This window comes from Amblyraja radiata, chromosome 6 (assembly GCF_010909765.2).
Source record: "Amblyraja radiata isolate CabotCenter1 chromosome 6, sAmbRad1.1.pri, whole genome shotgun sequence".
NCBI lineage: Eukaryota > Metazoa > Chordata > Chondrichthyes > Rajiformes > Rajidae > Amblyraja > Amblyraja radiata.
Genome location: NC_045961.1, coordinates 78,411,901 through 78,432,135, shown reverse-complemented (window position 1 = coordinate 78,432,135; position 20,235 = coordinate 78,411,901). Strand labels below are relative to the sequence as shown.

The following is a 20,235-nucleotide window of genomic DNA, read 5'->3' as shown; positions in this document are numbered from 1 at the left end:
ACAGGGATGTGTTTCCAGCTTCTGTAATCACCATTCATGAATTATGCACAATGTAATCACATTTCCAAAATCTGTAAGTCCTTCAAGAGTCTTTTTTTGTGAACTGCTACAGAGCAATACACACCTTCCAGTCTAATGTGTATATATTTTGTAAAATATGATGGTTAAAGTAGGAAAATTGTGTTGGACTGCAGAACTAAAGACTTGTAAAACCATTTACATTACACTATCAAGACACATCTTTAATTCCAATGTAATTAATCTTCTCTCCAATGCTAACTGTCCTATTACATGCCATGGATTATTACAACAGATACATTTAGAAGTCAAAATGAAGTAGCTTGCTTTTATAGAACACTTTACAAAGCTATTCATTGACCAATGCATTTGACTCTCGCTTCTCTTTCTCACTGGAGCCTACTGTTCTAAAAATATGTCAATTTTCATCAGACCTTTAAGCAGCTTTTTCACGGGGCGACTTGACGCAAGAGTTAACCAAAGTTTAACATCGTGGGAACCTCGTGCGATAACAGTACGGCATTCGTGGACCACCGTGGACCACCGTGGCGCTAACGGCAGGTAATCGTGTAACTTGGTGACTCGGGAGAAAATTCAAGCAAGCTTGAATTTCTCCAAGAGTGACTTGTACACTTGTGGTTGAGCATTGCAACTTTATATGAACGTAGTGGCCAGTGCGATATCCGTGCGATATCCGTAATAACTCTTGCGGTTACCGTGGGAACTCCTGCGAATGGTAAACCCGGAAGGGGAGGGGGGGGGGGGGGTGAGAGGGGTGAGGGGAGGGCTGAAAGAGGTGCGAGTCTAGATGGGCCGCAGTGGGGTGGGGTGGGGTGAGGTGCGGGCGAGGGAAGGGTAAGAAATGGGAGGAGAGAGAGGTTGTTAGAGGTTACCTTGTGGCTAGCATCCGGCCATCCATGAGAGATGATGGTGTGGCTTTAGAAACATAGAAAACAGGTGCAGGAGTAGACCATTTGGCCCTCCGAGCCAGCAGCGCCATTCACTATGATCATGGCTGATCACCCAAAACCAGTACCCCATCCTGCCTTCTCCCCATCTCCCCTGATTCCTTTAGCCCTGAGAGCGAAATCTAACTCTCCCTGATAGGAGTAGAATGAGGCCATTCGGCCTATCAAGTCTACGCCATTCAATCATGGCTAATCTATCTCTCCCTCATACCCCATTCTCCTGCCTTCTCCCCATAACCTGTGACACCCGCACTAATCTCTGGGTTAGGCAGCAACTCCACTATTGTGCCGCTGCGCCGTTCCAAAATTCCCTGTCTGCGTGTGTTTTAATATCCCAGCCCAGCTTTAAATCTGGGAATGGGAAGGGTGATTTTACAGAAAATAGAACAATACAGGAGGGCACCAGTAAATGGTCAATTAGGGGAGGGCACCAGTAAATGGTGAATTTGGGGAGCGCACCAGTAAATGGTCAATTAGGGGAGGGCACCAGTAAATGATGAATTTGGGGAACGCACCAGTAAATGGGGAATTAGAGGAGCGCTCCAGTAAATGAGGAATTAGGGGAGCGCACCAGTAAATGGGGAATTGGGGGAGTAAATGGGGAATTAGGACAGCAGCAGTGATAGGCATTGATTGTGTTATGTTATGCACGGATATTACACTGGTGTGAACTTGTATAATACGTTGTGCAGCAAAACTGGACCATGAGTTTAAGATCAAAGATTTGCATGCAAATTGATATGACTGATAGACACAAAATGGACCCTTCTCCAGAGATGCTGCCTGTCCCACTGAGGTACTCCAGCTTTTTGTGTCAATCTTCGACAGATTGGGTTTGCTGTAAATGTCTGTATGTTAATATGTGTGTCTTTTCCTCTTGGGCACTACTTTGTTTCTGTTGGTGGCTCCACATTTTATGATAGCCTGAAGTGTGATAAAGCTTTTACCTCAGCAGTTTGATTGTCAGTGCTTGTTTACCTCATAGTTAAATAAATATATTTTTTACTATCAGCTTTATGTCTGCAATTCTTCATTAACACATCACTACAAGATGAATGTCTCTAATGTTATAATCCCTCTCATGCTGAAAAAAAAATAGTTGAAGGGAGGTGATATAATCACATTTTCATTAAGTTTCATTTTTGAGTGTTCAGGTCCATCAATTGTTGAGCTATTTAAACGTTTGAAAGTTTCACCTCTCGGTAGAAAATAAAATAAGCCAATCAGCACGGTAAATGTGAGACAAAGTCTTTATTCCTATTTGACAATATAAAAAGACGACTTCTTGCACATATTGAGAGAAGGTGCATCACACCAAACATTAGTGTATAAAAGGGCCTCGCAAACACGAAAATCAACAAATGAGGCACGCTAGATTATTTTAAACCCATTATATTCATTAACCTCCGCAACAAGCCTAAACTCAGGCATTAAAAGGGACAATGCAATGTGCTAAATGGCAGGTTTTGCAGACGAACATCTTATAGGAAGCACTTTTCAGAGGACAACACTAGAAAGTCAGCTTATTTGCTATGCATTTCTGCTAACATGCAGTAGTGTTCCTGTGGTCGGCTACCCATCAATATAGCTGTCCTGCCACGGCACATTCCCCAATTGTGAATTGTAGTAAGCGCAGAGATGGCCTCTTTGCTCTTTCACACCCAGTGAGACTTCCTCTTAATTCTCTTTTTAATTAATCTCTCCCTTCTGCCTTCACGCAAGCGTCCTCGATGCACATAGTGGGCTGCTGCATACAGCGCGTCAATGAAAAAAAACCACCATCCTGTACTCGAAACTACTTAGTATAGGCATGTCTCCAAATGAGCCAATTCAACCAAGGGAGGATATTTATAGTGTGTGAAAAAAAAAGTGACATCATTTGTGCCACGTGTAATTCACAATGTTCATTCAAGATTTAACGGGAAAGCTCGGGAGACGGACAAGTCACTCGCACAAATAACGGAAATGCCGAGTACCGTGGGAACTCTTTATCTACACCACGTTATATCGTGTGATATCCTGCTTGACCACGACCACTTCACTCTGGTTACATCTTGCGTCAAGTCGCCCCGTGAAAAAGCGCCATTAATGTTTCCTTCCAAGTATTCCAAAAGACCTTAGTGTCAATCTTTGAAGTGCAGTCAGGCATTACTACGTTGCTACATTTTCTATATACTGATGGTAATGCAGGAAATATAGCTATTTTGAATGTGGCAAGCTCTCACAAACAACAATCCAGCATTGACTGAATGATTAGGTATTTTGACTGATGGGTGGATGTTCAGTCTGAAGAAGGGTCTCGACCTGAAACGTCACCCATTCCTTCTCTCCAGAGATGCTGCCTGTCTCGCTGAGTTGCTCCAGCTTTTTGTGTCTATCTTCTGTTGTTAAGGGGCAGCAGGCCTAATGCATTAGCATTTTCTTAAATTACTGGTACAATTTTTCCCCACTAACTTAAAAGAACACTCAGGGATGCTCTTGATCTCTGGTGCTGTCTGGGTGAAGTTTACACTTTGCTGTATTAAATACCTTTCAAATTATAGTCACAGTGATAGAATATGGAGACAGATCTATTGGTCAAATCGGCCACACAAAGGAGCATCAGTGTTTAGGGGGTTGAATGTCATCAATAAGAGGCAGCTGTGGCTCTGTACGAATGCCCCGGTATAATTTGTAAGCACTGGGACTTCCCACAATAGAAAGAGTCATGTCGCTTTCTCCTGGTTTTTCCCAATAGTTCTATGAATAATTATCTTTCATGCACCATTTCATAAGGCAATAAGGCTGTCAAAAGTTACAGGGAGAAGGCAGGTGTTGGGATTGAGAGGGAAAGATAGACCACCCATTATTGAATGGCAGAATAGACTTGATGGGCTGAATGGCCTAATTCTGCTCCTATGTCTTGTCAACATATGGATAGGATTGTTAAAATCTCGAAGAAGGGACCAACAATATTTAACTTTGTCTGTGCCTTGTGGTGACTCTTTTGTGTACCGTGTTTGCAAAAACAAAGAATTTCACTGTACCTCATGGTACATGTGACAATAAATTATCTATCTATCAGACTGTGCCTGGAGTTTATATATTTCTCCATGTTCCATATGGGTTTTTTTGGGTGCTACGGTTTCCTCCCACATCCCAAATACATGCAGGCCTATAGATTAACTGGCCATTGATAATAGCTCAAAATTAGTGGGTTAGTGAAATAAACTTGAGTAAAATGGGATAAGTACAGGATGAAGGTAAATAATTGTTTGATTTGGTCCCTTTCGACCAGTAGATTTGTTTCCATATTCTATCACTTTGTGACTATAATTTGAAATATATTTAAGACAGCAAAATTTAAACGCCACACAGACAGCACCAGAGGGCAGGATCAAATCTAATGTTGTAAGGTAGCAGCACTAATTGGTGTGTCACCATGCCAATGTTAATTGTTAATGTTATTGAATATTAACCAACCCCAGTGATGTCAAATCTTTAGTACAAACCAATTCTTGTCCCATCAAAGCTAAATACTGTAGGTGCAAGAAAATGAACATATAAAGTAAACAAAATGCTGAAAATACTCAATGGGTCAGGCTGCATTCAATGGAGGGAGTTCGTGTTTTAGGTCGAGCATTCATCAGGAACGGTAGAAGGCCATTAATCCTAAATATAAGAACACAGACTTGCAGGATGAGGCCATTGAGCTTGCTCCACCATTTCACAAGTCTGTGCCTGATTCTGGGTCCCAAGTCCACTTTCCCAGATAATCCCCATATTCCAATTACCCCAAATTCCAAAAGATCTATTTATTTTGACATTGAATATTGACCAATGTGCAATCACAGCACCATGTGGAAAAGAATACCAAGGATTCGCAATTCTCACAGAGAAGGAATTTTTCCTCAGCTCAGTGCTAAATATCCAACATCTTATCCGGAAACCATGCCACATAACCCTATCAGTCCAGACAGGGGAAGTCATCTTCCATTGACAGGCACGTCAAAATGTTTCTTCCTCCACAGATGCTGCCTGACTTGGTGAGCATTTCCATCACATTTTGTTGATATTTTTGTACCTCTAACCTTACCTGTGTATGCAAATTGGACAAGATCCCATAGTGCACTGGGGTCTATGCCCTCCATTTTGATTTCTTCTTGTTTGGCTTCACAAACATCACTTGTAAACATGGCAGCAAAGTAGTCTGAAACAGCACTGAGGACGAGTCTGTAGAAACAAGAAAAACAAGGATTGAGTTTAATTAATTCCTTTTAATTAGTTGAGTTGTTGACTGAAAGAATCCACTCAAAACAAAACAAAGGCACAACTCGTGAGCTATGATTGTTTTTTAAGATAATTTAAGTGCTAGCAAGAAATACATTGGCTGGAAAGGAAGTTAATAAATTTGTATATCTACAGTGTTAAACATTGAGCATTATTTATTTAATGTATTCAAAATGAAGGCCTGAAATTATATTGCATTGAACTTTTATTTACTTAAAGTCAATTTAAATACATTTTGGGGTTAAACTATATCAATCATGAAATTCAACAAACAAATTTCAGCAACAAGCAATTTTTATGCCTGAATTAGTGTCATTCTGCTGCATTAAGGCCACACTGGGTGACAATCCTGCCCTCTGGTGCTGCCTGCGTGGAGTTTGCATGTTCTCCTGTGACCCTGTGAATTGAATTGAATTTATTTGTCATTCAAAAAAGAAAATGTTAACGAAATGTTGTTACCATACAGTCATAACAATAAAAAGCAAACAAAACACAATTATGCAAAAGTAACATAAACATCCATCACAGTGATTCTCCTCCAGGCACTTCCTCACTGTGATGGAAGGTTAAAAAATGTCTTATCTCGTTCTTGCTTCTTCTCCCCCGATCAGGCAGTAAAACGGCTGCGTCGAAGCAATTGAGGCAGCTGATATTGAAGATATCGGGCAATTGAACATCCTGCTGCCGACCACGGCAGGCGATGAAAGGTCCTGCGAACGGGTCGATTCAAGCCTTGCGCTTCTGGGCGGACGAAGTTGCTGCGGCTGGAGTTCCTGAAAAGTTGGTCACCAACCAGGGACCTGCGAGCTAGCAATGTTACAGACCAAAGGACAAATGGCCAAAGCCTCCGAAAGTCGAGTTACAGCCACAATCGCAGCACCACCACAGCCTCCGAAATTCACCCAGCTCCACGAGTCCAAAGGCTCTGTGACCGGAGCCCTCAAGGTCGATCCCTGCTGGAGGTCGCCCAGCTCCTCGATGTTAGGCCGCAACGCGAAGAGGGATACAACATGGAAACATAGTTGCATCTCCGTTGAAGAAAGAGATTTAAAAAAGTTTCCCCACCCACTCCCACCAACCCCTACATAATACATGACTAAAAATAGACTATTACATACATCTAACATTAACGATAAGACAAAGCAGGGAGAGAGACAGACAGACTGCAGGCGAGTTGCAGACGCAGACGCACCACCACCACAGAACTGTTGAGTTGCCTCGGGGTTCTCTATTTTCTTCCCACAAAGTAAAAATGCATTGGTGGTAGGTTAATTGGCTACTGCCCCTGGTATGTAGCCGAATGGTATAATCAGGAGGAGGGGGGTAGTTATAGAGCGGAATATAAGGAGAATATAATGGTTTTGGGTAGAATCAGTGTAAAAATGGGTATTTGATGGGTGACAGGGTCAGTGGGGCAAAGGACAGGTTGCCATGTTATATCTCTCTAGGACTCCATGACACAAGTCCTCTGTGCAACACTCACTATGGAGTATTACAGGAGACTTTGATCATTCTGTCCTGTTCGTGGGCACTCCTGGAAAAAATGTCGTTAAAGGTACATTGCTGAGTTGCACAACTTCCTGACCTCTGCCCCCTGCCTGCTGACCCACCCTTCTTCTTCCCTGATGGTCAGTTAATTTCCCAGCTCTCCTAATTTCCCTCTTTGTTGTTTACAGGGTACTGCCCTACTTCCCTCCACCTCTCAGATCAATCCAGATTAAACCAGTGGCCAACTTCCTGAGCCCCTGATCTCAGAGATCGAGATCAAGTAGAACACTTTCCTTCAAGTAAGCAGAAAATGGTGGATTGAGACTGGAGCTTCAGAGAGGCAATAATAGCAAGATAATTTTTACACTCACTATTCTTTCATCTATGGACATGTATTCACCTTCTCACTCTCTATACTGCTCCCATTCACTCGAGGACCAGGCTACTGTTGTTTACAACTTATCTCCACGGTTTTACCATCCTGGCTTTACTCTATCAGAGACAACAGTGGGTCTGGCAACATCTTTGATAGACAAAGAATAGTTGATTTTCATTTCGAGACCCTGCATGAGAACTTCCTTTCATCTCCTTCCCACTACTGATGAAACATCTTTGACTTAAAACATTGACTGTTTTGCTTCTGACAGATGTGGTCTGACCAGCACATTGTTTCTAACACTTAATATTTGTTATTTTAGATTTCCATTGTCTGCAATTTTTTTTTCATATGTGGTGATTTTTCCACCATATAGGGCCATTATGCCGATAGGCTTTATACCAATTCCAATAAACCAAACTCCTCAGTCATTCTCCCCTGTGCTTTCCCAATAGCTCTGCAAATTATTCACTTTCATGTGCCATTTCATACCCATTTGAAGGCAACAACTCTATTTCAATCACCCTTATGGGCACTGAATTCCAGATCGCATCTCCATTCCTCTTGCCTCATCTATGTATTTTCAGGTTATATCTTTAAATTCCTGCTCCTTGTCTTTGAACTGTCACTAAACAAAACTGTCTCTCTCTACTTATTCCACCTGGCTGCACATTGGTGTGTTGTTATCAAATCTCCTCTCAACCCTAATCTGAAATTTTGGTTCAGATATACGTACGTGAGCATGTACACAAGTAGTTAGTAGCACATTGGACTTGCTGTTTGGAACTGATGGATATGCTGTAATGGGATTAAAATGTTCCAGAGTGGATTAGAGAAATGATGCAATTTGGAAATTTTCATTATGGTTATTGGTATAATTTAAAATTATTGTCTCTTGTATTTAGATACAGTGAGGTTGTTTTACTTGCTATCTGGGCAGAGCATACCATGCATAGGTGCAATCATACTGCACATGAGCATAATCATACCATACATGAGAAATTCTGCATGTAAGAATGTCATTGTTCTATCTGGGACATATGACAATAAAACACTCTTACTCTTGAGTACAATCAAATCACTTATGAGTATGCTAGGTAGAATAAAAAGGGAAATTAAACAGAATATAGAATATAGTGTTACAGTTACAGATAAAATGTAGATAGAATTGCAATGGACAACATGGGGTAGATTGGAGAATTAGGAATGCTTCGTTAACATACTGTCTTTGATAAAGTAATGCAATTTTCTCCAAGTCATGATAACAAACACTTGCAGGGTATTCCCAGGTAAATAGGGTAGTAAATGCAACATGCTAATCGTCATGAGTATAAGATTGAGAGTTATCACATTACACCTTTAATGGTCAAGCCACAATTGAATCATTGTGTATAGTTTTTTAGTGTTCATCACACTACCCAAGAATGTGTTAGCATTGGATAGCGTGTAGAAGAGATGCACCAAGATTTTGCCTGGGATGCAGGGCTGCAGTTATGACAGATTAGATAGGTTGGGTTTATCCTATTCATTGAGAGAATGTCATTGTCCTATCTGGGACACATAACAATAAACTCACTTGAACTTGAACTCCGTGGAATGTAGGGGGCAGAGGTGTGACCTTATAGAAATTTACAAAATTATCAGGTATATAAATCAGGTAGATTGTCAGAGTCTTTTCCCCAGAGTGGGGAGAGTCTAAAATTAGAAGACATAGGTTTAAGGTGAGAGGGGAGAAATTTAAAGGAGATCTGAGGTCCTAGTTTTTTGTATGGAATGATCTGCAGGTGCTTTGGTGAAGAGGTATTGAATCGGAAAGGCGTGAGAAATATGGCCTAAAGCAGGAAAGTAGGATTAGCATAGATAGGCATCGTGATTTAAATTGAACACTGGGCAATGATCAATCAATGTCCTCAATTACTGTTCTTATGACAGAAGAACGGTTACTGATGAAGCTGCTGCAGAGGTTGGGCTTAGGACATAACCCTGAGGAAGTCCTGCATCGGTATCTTCAGGAAGTTACGAACGATCTCAAACAATCACAACCATCTTCCTTTGCATGAAGTATGGTTTCAGTACCTGGAGACTGTTTCATTTGATGTCCATTGTTGCCAGTTTGCTCTGGATGCCTTGCAGCCACACACATGAGCTGCATTGATGCCAAAGCAGTCACAATCACCTCAACTCTGGAATTCAGCTCTTTGGTTCACGTTTTGCAGGAATTTTAATGACACTTCAAAGACAAGGAGCAGGAATTTAAACAATTTAAGGAATTTAATTAATATTTAAAAAATAATGTTTAATTCAATTTTGTAACAAAATTGCTCTTTTTGAGTCTCCCTGTTGTATTTATCACAGCACTCAGACGGATGAATGCTTACATTAGGTGATTTTATCACAATTAATGTTAAGCCCCTGTCCCATTTTCCCGAGTTTTCCCCTTGATTCAAACTCGGAGATGCCAGCCGTAGGGTACTCGGGAGAATTTGTGAGTAACTCGGGAAGGTGGGACAGGGGCTTAACATTAATCTTGATAAAATCACCTAATGTAAGCATTCATCCCTCTGATTGCTATCATAAATACAACAGCGAGACTCAAAAAGAGCAATTTTGTTACAAAATTGAATTAAACATTATTTTTTCAACATGCTGAAAAATATATCCCGATTTACCTGATGCCCCGAATACCTACGGCTGGCATTACGAGCCGCTACGAAATATCTACGGACTCGCTATGGACATTCCCCGAGTTTGAATCAAGGGGAAAACTCAGGAGAATTCGTGAGTAACTCGGGAAAGTGGGACAGGGGGCTTTACTTTTCAATAGAACTGTGCTCCACTGTGCTTTTCCAACTGGTCACCAGCTGAAACGACTTTAGGTAATTACTAATCACTCACAATAGTTGAAAACAAGCCATTAGCCAATTTCATACCATTCAACATCAGAATCCCTGAGTCACATCCACAAAATGGACTGTAGCAATTCACCTAGGCTGCTCTGATTCTGCTGCACTGCATTGATGGTCAAATGTTACACGGTTAACTTTACAATAAATTTAAATTCCAGATACCAAGGACAAAATATACAAAGTCAGATAAAAAAAAGAAGTGAATGATCCTTTTGCATTTCTGCCTACTTCATTCAAAACTTAGAGTCATGTTCAAGTAAATAAAGGAAGGAATAAAACTATTGCCTCGGTTTAAGACTGGACAATGTGTTATTCACTCCAGTGAACAGAATCATCTTTCTCAAGATCTCTAAAAGGCAATCCGCCCCAAAAGTGTCAATGCTCAAAAGATGACAAGCAGATACTAGACTGGATATAAACCTTTGCACCTTGAGTTTTAATCTACTTGAACCATGTTGTTGGATCAAATAACAGTAAGGCTTGGAGGCTGACAATGTTATTAGTTTGACTTCTCTGAAAAGCCAGAAGGAAAATGTGACTGTTTGCTCTTGTCACAATTTCACATCAGATGAACATATTGATTGACCTCTAAAAATCTCTGATGCTTTTAAAAAGGTCACGGAGAAGTAATTTGGCACAAAGGTCAGAGGTGGATCATTTTCACTGCTGTGATGCACACATATAAAACTAAATCAAGAGCCCTGCTTAATGCCTCAGCCTTCAAAATGGGATTGTGAAGAGGAGTAATGATGAACTTATTTTGTATGTGTTATTCAAGACTAACCTCCTAGAAGTGAATTAATTGAAAGTCTCCAGGAAGCATTTACTTTGCCCAGTAGGGAATTTTAAGTGAGGCCATCCACCAAAGTCTCCACTGGGGGATATATAGTAAGTGACAAATGCAAAATGTTCTTGCACAGTGTCAGAAGAGGTTGAATCACTTTAACAGGTCAAGCAAAGTACTTTGACTTCCTTTTACGTGGTGTGAAAGTGCTCAAATTACTTCTAACATAATCCATTTAACACTCCCAGCGAGAGTTCCCTAACTAACAGCCTTACGGACATTGACCTCACTAAAAGTCTCACACATTTGATGCATTGGTCGGTGGACACACATTGGTCGGTGGGGGCGCTGCGAGTCGACTGCCCCGCCAGCAGCGTTTTCGTTATTTTTACTTTTTATTCGTTTTTTGTGTCTAATGTTAATTTAGGTGTCTCTTGGTGTGTCGTGTGTGGGGGGTGGTGGGGGGGAAAAAGGGGGGAACCGCTTTCGGTCGCTTCCTCGACGGAGAGGCGACTTTTTCCATGTCGCCTCCCTCGCGGCCTAACAGCATGGATTAGAGTGTCCTTTCCCGGAGTTGGGCCCGGAGCATCAGCAGCAGGTGCAGCGTGGACTTTTCCATCACGGAGCGGGTGAACCCTTGCCGGGGTCGCCAGAGAGGAGTGCTCCAATCGCTGGCTTGGTGACTTTGGCACCATGGGGCTGTGGTCTGCGGCGCTTTTAGCCATGGGCGTGGCATGGACTTACCATTCGGAGCCTGGGATCCCTAGCCGGGGATGACCAGAGAAGACCTCCGACCGCCGGCCTGCAGCCTATAGCATCCTGAAGCCACGGTATCCGGTAGGAAAGTGTCCATTCGGGACCTCCAAGCAATGGGCAAATTAATGGAAAGGATACTTAGAGATAATATATATAATCATCTGGATAAACAGGGTCTGATTAGGAACAGTCAAGATGGATTTGAGCCTGGAAGGTCATGTTTGACTAATCTTCTTGAATTTTTTGAAGCGGTTACTAGGGAAATTGATTAGGGTAAAGCGGTGGATGGTGTCTATATGGACTTCAGTAAAGACTTTGACAAGGTTCCACATGGAAGGTTGGTTAAGAAGGTTCAATTGTTGGGTATTAATGGTGGAGTACTAAGATGGATTCAACAGTGGCTGAATGGGAGATACCAGAGAGTAATGGTGGGTGGCTGTTTTTCAGGTTGGAGGCCAGTGACTAGTGGGGTGCCTCAGGGATCTGTGTTGGGTCCACTGTTGTTTGTCAAATACATCAATGATCTGGATGATGGTGTGGTAAATTGGATTAGAAAGTTTGCAGATGACACTAAGATAGGTGGTGTTGTGGATAATTAAGTAGATTTTCAAGGTCTACTGAGAGGCTTAGGCCATTTTAAAGAGTGGGCTGAAAGATGGCAGATGGAGTTTAATGCTGATAAGTGTGAGGTGCTACATCTACAACAGAGACACTTACGTAAGAATGCTGTTCATCGATTACAGCTCAGCATTCAACACCATTATACCATCAAAACTGATCACCAAACTCGGTAACCTGGGCATCGACCCCTCCCTCTGCAACTGGATACTGGACTTTCTAACCAACAGACCCCAGTCTGTTAGGTTAGACAAGCACACCTCTTCAACCCTCACCCTGAACACCGGCGTTCCACAGGGCTGTGTGCTGAGCCCCCTCCTCTACTCCCTCTTCACCTATGACTGCACACCTGTACATGGTACTAACACCATCATCAAGTATGCAGATGATACAACGGTGATTGGCCTCATCAGCAACAACGATGAGTCGGCCTACAGGGAGGAGGTCCAGCACTTAGCAGCATGGTGCGCTGACAACAACCTGGCCCTTAACTCCAAGAAGACCAAGGAGCTCATTGTAGACTTCAGGAAGTCCAGGGGCGGCACGCACACCCCCATCCACATTAACGGGACGGAGGTGGAACGTGTTTCTAGCTTCAGGTTCCTGGGAGTCAACATCTCCGATGACCTCTCTTGGACCCACAATACCTCAACTCTGATCAAGAAGGCTCACCAGCGTCTCTTCTTCCTGAGGAGACTGAAGAAGGTCCATCTGTCTCCTCAGATCCTGGTGAACTTCTACCGCTGCACCATCGAGAGCATCCTTACCAACTGCATCACAGTATGGTATGGCAACTGCTCTGTCTCCGACCGGAAGGCATTGCAGAGGGTGGTGAAAATTGCCCAACGCATCACCGGTTCCTCGCTCCCCTCCATTGAGTCTGTCCAAAGCAAGCGTTGTCTGCGGAGGCCGCTCAGCATCGCCAAGGACTGCTCTCACCCCAACCATGGACTGTTTACCCTCCTACCATCCGGGAAGCGCTACAGGTCTCTCCGTTGCCGAACCAGCAGGTCCAGGAACAGCTTCTTCCCGGCGGCTGTCACTCTACTCAACAACGTACCTCGGTGACTGCCAATCACCCTCCCACCCCCCGGACACTTATTATCACTTATTATTATTTATTCAAATCATTTGCTATGTCGCTCTTCCAGGGAGATGCTAAATGCATTTTGTTGTCTCTGTACTGTACACTGACAATGACAATTAAAATTGAATCTGAATCGGAATCTGAATCTTGGCAGGACAAATCAAAATAGGATGTACATGGTAAATGGTAGTGAATTGAGGAATGCAGTTGAACAGAGGGATCTAGGAATAACTGTGCATAGTTCCCTGAAGGTGGAATCTCATGTAGATAGGGTGGTAAAGAAAGCTTTTGGTGTACTGGCCTTTATAAATCAGAGCATTGAGTATAGAAGTTGGGATGTAATGTTAAAATTATACAGGCATTGGTGAGGCCAATTCTGGAGTATGGTGTACAATTTTGGTCGCCAAATTATAGGAAAGATGTCATCAAAATAGAGAGAGTACAGAGGAGATTTACTAGAATGTTGCCTGGGTTTCAGCATCTAAGTTACAGAGAAAGGTTGAACAAGTTAGATCGTTATTCTTTGGAGTGCAGAAGGTTAAGGGGGGACTTGATAGAGGTCTTTAAAATTATGAGAGGGATAGACAGAGTTGACGTGGATAAGTTTTTTCATTGAGAGTAGGGAAGATTCAAACAAGAGGACATGATTTGAGAATTAAGGGACATAAATTTAGGGGTAGCATGAGGGGGAACTTCTTTACTCAGAGAGTGGTAGCTGTGTGGAATGAGCTTCCATTGGAAGTGGTGGAGGCAGGTTCGATTTTATCATTTAAAAATAAATTGGATAGGTATATGGACGGGAAAGGAATGGAGGGTTATGGTCTGAGTGCAGGTAGAGGGGACTAGGTGAGAGAGTAAGTGTTCGGCACGGACTAGAAGGGCCGAGATGGCCTGTTTCCGTGCTGTAATTGTTATATGGTTATACGGTTAAGCCGCGGAGTGTGTTTGACCGTCCCGACGTCGGAGTTTTGATCATCCCGATGAGAGGGCCTGTACATCGGACCATCCGTAGCGACAACTACGGAGGGTTTATCGCCCCTATCACGGGTGAACAAAGGAGGAGGACTGGCTGAACTTTGTTGCCTTCCACAACAGTGAACAATGCTGTGGTGGATGTTTTTGTTAAATCTTATTTTGTATTGTGTGTTCTTTTTAAGTGTAACGCTGCTGGAAAATTCATTTCACTGCGCATTCGGGTGCATGTGACAAATAAAATTTTGACTTTGGCATACACTTATCAACATAAAGGGCCTGTCCCAATAAGGCGACTAAGCTGTCGCCACATATTCGCCGGGGTGACGCCTGTATGATCTCCTCAGTTTCCCAATGAGTCGTAGTCTTTCTGGTCGCCACAGAATTTTGAAATATTCAAAACCTTTCGGCGGCCATTGTCTTGACGCCAATGGGGTAGCCTGATGTAGCCTTATGTAGCATGATGTAGGTGCTGTCGTCAGGATGATGTAGGTAGTTGCCGGTGATGACATTGGTGAATTCCAATAAAGTTATATTATAGATAATTTAAATTTTAATGTTATTATAATATTTTTGTATGCACTGGTGTATGTCGTAGGGGCGTACAGTTGCTGGTTTTTCGGCGACCAGCAACGACTATGACAGTTGCGGCAGTTGCCTAAAAAATCACCTAAGTGTGAGAGGCGCTTAAGCAGTGCGCTGCAGCTTTAATTTGTAGCAATGTCTCAAAGCACTTCAGAGAGTTCAGGCAAAAAGTGGATGTTGCTCCAAAGAATGACACATCAGGATCAGCAACCAAAAAGCTTATTGAAAAGTGGGGTATGTGGAAGGCCGTAAAAGAAAAGACCGCGTTCAGGGATGAAATTCCAGAGCATGTTGTTAAAGATATAAAGGAATAAATCAATGGTGGCAGCAACATCATGGAGGAGATGCTGCCTCTTCACAGAGGATCCCACTTGCACCTGGACTCGAGCTCCTTCACTGCTGCAGTTTGCAGCTCAGAGAGGCAGCAATGATCAAGCACACTGGAGTGGAAAGGTCCCGGGAAGCCGCACGCGCGGCGGGAGATTACCGGAGATTGGCGGCTTGAAGACTGGGCGGGACTTACTTGCCCACCACTAGGTCCAACTCACCAGCCGCAGACGGTGGACCCACGATGTAGACCAGAAGTCACCAGGAATGCCCAGCTCACCTGCCACAGATCGAGGGCCCGCACCGCAAACCGGAAACTCACCTGGAGTCCCGGCTCACCCGCCCAGAGTGGAAGAAGTCTGACGGAGGGCCAGTAAGCCAACTGGCTGCGCGAGGCTGTGCAATGCCTCGATGTGGGAGCGGGCCGCTGGAGGCTCTGCAACAGCCTGGGGCTTGGCTGGACCAGCTGCTGATCCAAGAGGCTGTGCACTTGGACCAGACGCAGCCTAAAGTGGTGGAACAGTAGCGGAGGACACCATGCTTACACTTGGCCAGGCCGGGACTTTGAACTTGATGAAAGCGTCAAACATGGTGGTGCCGGCATTATGAATTTTGCATTTAATTTTGCAAATAAATATGCTTACAAAAAGGGCACGGAGAAGTGATTTGGCACAAAGTTCAGAAGTGGATCATTTTCACTGTATGATGCACACATATAATAATAAATCAAGAGCCCTGATTAATGTCTCAGCCTTCAAAATGGGATTGTGAAGAGGAGTTGTCTGTCTGTCTGTCTGTCTGTCTGTCTGTCTGTCTGTCTATGAAAGGCACTACTTACTGCAAATGGTGGCTTGGTTGCTTTGGTTTGAAGTTGAAAGGTACTACTTACTGCAAATGGTGGCTTGGATGCAATGGCTTGAAGTTAAAAAGGTATTACTTACTGCAAATGGTGGCTTGGGTGCATTGGCTTGAAGTTGAAAGGCACCACTTACTGCAAATGGTGGCATGAAGTTGAAAGGCACTACTTACTGCAAATGGTGGCGTGGGTGCATTGGCTTGAAGTTGAAAGGCACTACTTACTACAAATGGTGGCTTGGGTGCTTTGACTTGAAGTTAAAAGGCACTACTGTAAATGCACATACTTCCTGTTTGAACTGTATATTGATTTTAGATAAAACGCTACCACTTACGGCTGTGATTTTTGGCCATCTTACTCAGTCCCCCTCCGCTGAGCAGGTGCAGAGAATTCTTCCCATCAATGAAAAATAAAATTGTTATTAGTTTTTTTTTTAATGTTGAGAATCTCTCTCCTGTCAATCACTCCATGAAAGCCACACCTTTTCCGGTATGGGGGGTGGGGTTATAAAACCCGGAAATGTGGGTGTGGCTCAGTCTCTGCAAGATGGAGGAGGGAGAGGTCACGACTCACTATCTTTAGTGGCTTTGCAACCTACTTCAAATGGTACTTGAATAGAATAGAATAGAATAGAATAGCCTTTTATTGTCATCCAGACCGAAGTCTGAACGAAATTTAAGCAGTCATACATATAATACAATACAATAAAAAACAACAATAAACACATATTAACATCCACCACAGTGAGTCCACCCAACATCTCCTCACTGTGATGGAGGCAAAAGTCTTAGGGCTGCAGTCTCTTCCCTCCTCTTCTCCTTCTGCGCTGAGGCGATACCCCCCGGGCGATGTTAAAACCTGTCCTCGCGGCTCAAATACCGCGGCCCGGGGTAGTCGAAGCTGCCGCTCACCAGACCTGCTGACGCAGCCGCTGGCCCGCGGCCGAACCCCCGGTCTCAGGCCACCGCCACCAGAACTGCCGTCCCAGCCCCCGGAGCATCGTTCCAGCCCCGAGCCAGAGCGCCCTCACGTGAGTACTGCCACCGTCTCAGCCTCGCGCCAGGCCACCGCTCCTCCCTCGGGCCAGGCCGCCCCGACCGGGCGCCGCTCCTCCCTCGCGCCAGGCCGCCCCGACCGGGCACCGCTCCTCCCTCAGGCTGGGCCGCCCCGACCGGGCACCGCTCCTCCCTCAGGCTGGGCCGCCCCGACTGGGCGCCGCTCCTCCCTCAGGCTGGGCCGCCCCGACCGGGCGCCGCTCCTCCCTCAGGCTGGGAACGCCGTACCTCCCCGAGCTCGGCTACTCCGACGGGAGCACCGTTCCTTCCTCGGGCCGGCCGTCACAGCCCCTCACGGAAGCCCTGTTCCAGCCCCGAGCCGGGCCGTCCTCACGGGAGCGAGCTCAGTGCGAGTCCTGGCGGGCTCTGCCTCCTGAGCCTCGAGGTCGCCAGCTCTGCCATTAGGCCTCAGCGCAGATGGAGGCAGAGAAGGGGAATACGACAAAAAAGTCGCATTCCCCCGCAGGGAGAGACAGCAAGCCCCGTTTCAACCCCCCCCCCCAAAACACAAACTAAAAACCAAAACTAGACTAACCAAAACGAAAATAAACAACCCAAAAAACACAAAACAAACAGGACTGCCGGAGAGCCGCTGCAGCCAGAGCCGCGCCACCACTGCAAACTCACTATCTTTAGTGGCTTTGCACCCTACTTCAAATGGTATGAAACTGCACTTGAATAGAATAGAATAGAATAGAATAGCCTTTTATTGTCATCCAGACCGAAGTCTGAACGAAATTTAAGCAGTCATACATATAATACAATACAATAAAAAACAACAATAAACACATATTAACATCCACCACAGTGAGTCCACCCAACATCTCCTCACTGTGATGGAGGCAAAAGTCTTAGGGCTGCAGTCTCTTCCCTCCTCTTCTCCTTCTGCGCTGAGGCGATACCCCCATTCTGATGAAGAATTTGGTGGCCTTGCACCCTGCTAGAAGTGGTAAGAAACTGCATTTGAATTTGGTGGGCTTATACCCTGCTTGAAATAGAATTTCAAGGATTAGCCGTGAGTCAACTACCAGCCCACCAGCCGAGAGTAAGTGAGTTGCCAGCACAACAGGCTTGATTGACAGACGCCAGCCCAATAATCCATTTGGCGCACAATTTGCATACTAGCCCTCTGGGAACCAGTCCCTTCAGCCCACAACACCCATACTAGCACTCCAGAAAGCCCCCCCCCCCCCCAAACTGGCCACCAATATTAGAATTGGTGGAGAGGTGGAATATTGCGTTGGATGACCATCCCTCCTGTGTGATGCTGGGACCCAACGGGTCCCACTTAGTCTAGTAATGAACTATTTTTGTAAAGGGTGTACTGCATATGTTTTACCAAAGACTCCACTAGGGGATATATATATAGTAAGCAGCAAATGCAAAATGTTCTTGCACAGTGTCAGAAAAGGTTGAATCACTTTAACAGGTCAAGCAAAGTATTAAACACATTTCTACTTTGACTTCCTTTTACGTGGTGTGAAAGTGCTCAAATTGCTTCTAACATAATGCTTTTAACACTCCCAACGAGAGTTCATTAACTAACAGCCTTACGGACATCTACCTCACTAAAGTCTCACACGTTTGACGCATACACTTATCAACATAAGCAGTGTGCTGCAGCTTTAATTTGTAGCACTATCTCAAAGCACTTCAGAGAGTTCAAGCAAAAAGTGTTTATTTGCAATTCTGACAATAAATATCCATTAAACCATTTCAAGTATATTTTTATATGCACAAGTATGGTCAGGCACAGGTACAATCAACATCTTGTTTGCAGCAGCAACAACACAGGCACAAAGACACAGACAAAGCATAAAACATAACATAATAAACTCTGCCAGGCAGTAAAAAAAGAAACTAAGAAAAACGGTGCCAAAAAATAACGAGCTTGAAATGTTTCCAAGCTTTCCTCCAAGTCATGCACCATGCTGACATGAAAATATGTTGGCTATTCCTACATTATTACTTAAAACATTAGTATTAAACAAATTTTTAAAATTCATGGTGATCAACAGATTGCCTGTAATGTTCCATTCCCAAGGTAGGATTAGGGTTGTAAGGGTTGGTTTAGGAACCCGATTGTTGTAGGAATATACAGTGGCTGTTTCTGAACCTTCTGTATCTCCTGCCCGACAGTAGCTGCAAGTAAAGGGCACAGAATACAGATGGTGCGGATCCTTGATGGCAGATACTGCTTTCTTGTGGTAGTCACCCTTAGTATTTTCAAGGGCAAAGAGGATGATGGGTTTCTTTGGAGTGAATGCTGACAGTGAATTTGAAAGAAGGAAAGGGTATGGGGTAAAGGAAAAAGTTAAGGGTGACGCAAACTTATTTTTCAATTGCCATCTGGAAAAAAATGGCAGCAGGTGCATGATTGCACGCCATACTAACGGTACAACATTGCCCATTCCTTCATCAATCCATGGTCAAAACCCTGGAACTACTTACATACGGGCCAAATGGGGAGCCTTTACATACCATGTGTAGTAATGAACTGCAGATATTGGTTTAAATCAAAGGTAGATACAAAGTCTGATGAAGAGTCTCGACCCGAAACGTCACCCATTCCTTCGCTCCAGAGATGCTGCCTGTCCTGCTGAGTTAATCCAGTATTTTATGTCTACCTTTACTTATTAGCCAAGTGAGTAACCTTCACCAGAGAGACAGCAGCACTTCAAGAGGCAACATCTCCCTTTCTGAAGATTGTTGAGTTATGGCTATAAATATTGGCAGTGATTCTCATATCCTACATTTAAAATATGTATTCCTAGTAACCCTTTGCACTTGATAGAACAGCAACATTTATATGAAATAACTTGTGCTATGTATGACCCAATCCGGAGAACCTGTAGCCTTTGGTCATGAATGCTGTTGAATTTCCACCTCATAACCTAACGAGGTTATGAGCACATTGTGCAGTAACGTTACATGCAGGCAGAGAGACAACGTAGGTCCGCAGCTCGCTATAGTAAGGAGTTCAGACAATGTTGACAAGTTAAAAGGAGTTAACTGAGAATATAAATTATCAGAAATTAGAACATTTGCCTGGTAGGTCCATTGTTGGTGGGGGAAGGTGTGATCTCAAGAGGGAAACTTCCGGTGGCGCCATGCTGGACTAGCAGTCGCAACTTTTAGCTCCGCTGCTGTAAAATCGCGATTTTTCGCGT

At 43.9% G+C, this 20,235-nt stretch overlaps 1 protein-coding gene across 1 annotated transcript in view; it reads right to left on the bottom strand.

Annotated features, from left to right (window-relative positions):
• klhl1 (kelch like family member 1) overlaps positions 1-20,235 on the bottom strand; it is a 203,423-nt gene that overhangs the window by 164,748 nt on the left and 18,440 nt on the right. Inside the window, exon 2 of the mRNA XM_033023035.1 lies at positions 5,062-5,198. Coding sequence (XP_032878926.1) covers positions 5,062-5,198 — 137 coding nt within the window. The remainder of the gene's footprint in view (positions 1-5,061; positions 5,199-20,235) is intronic.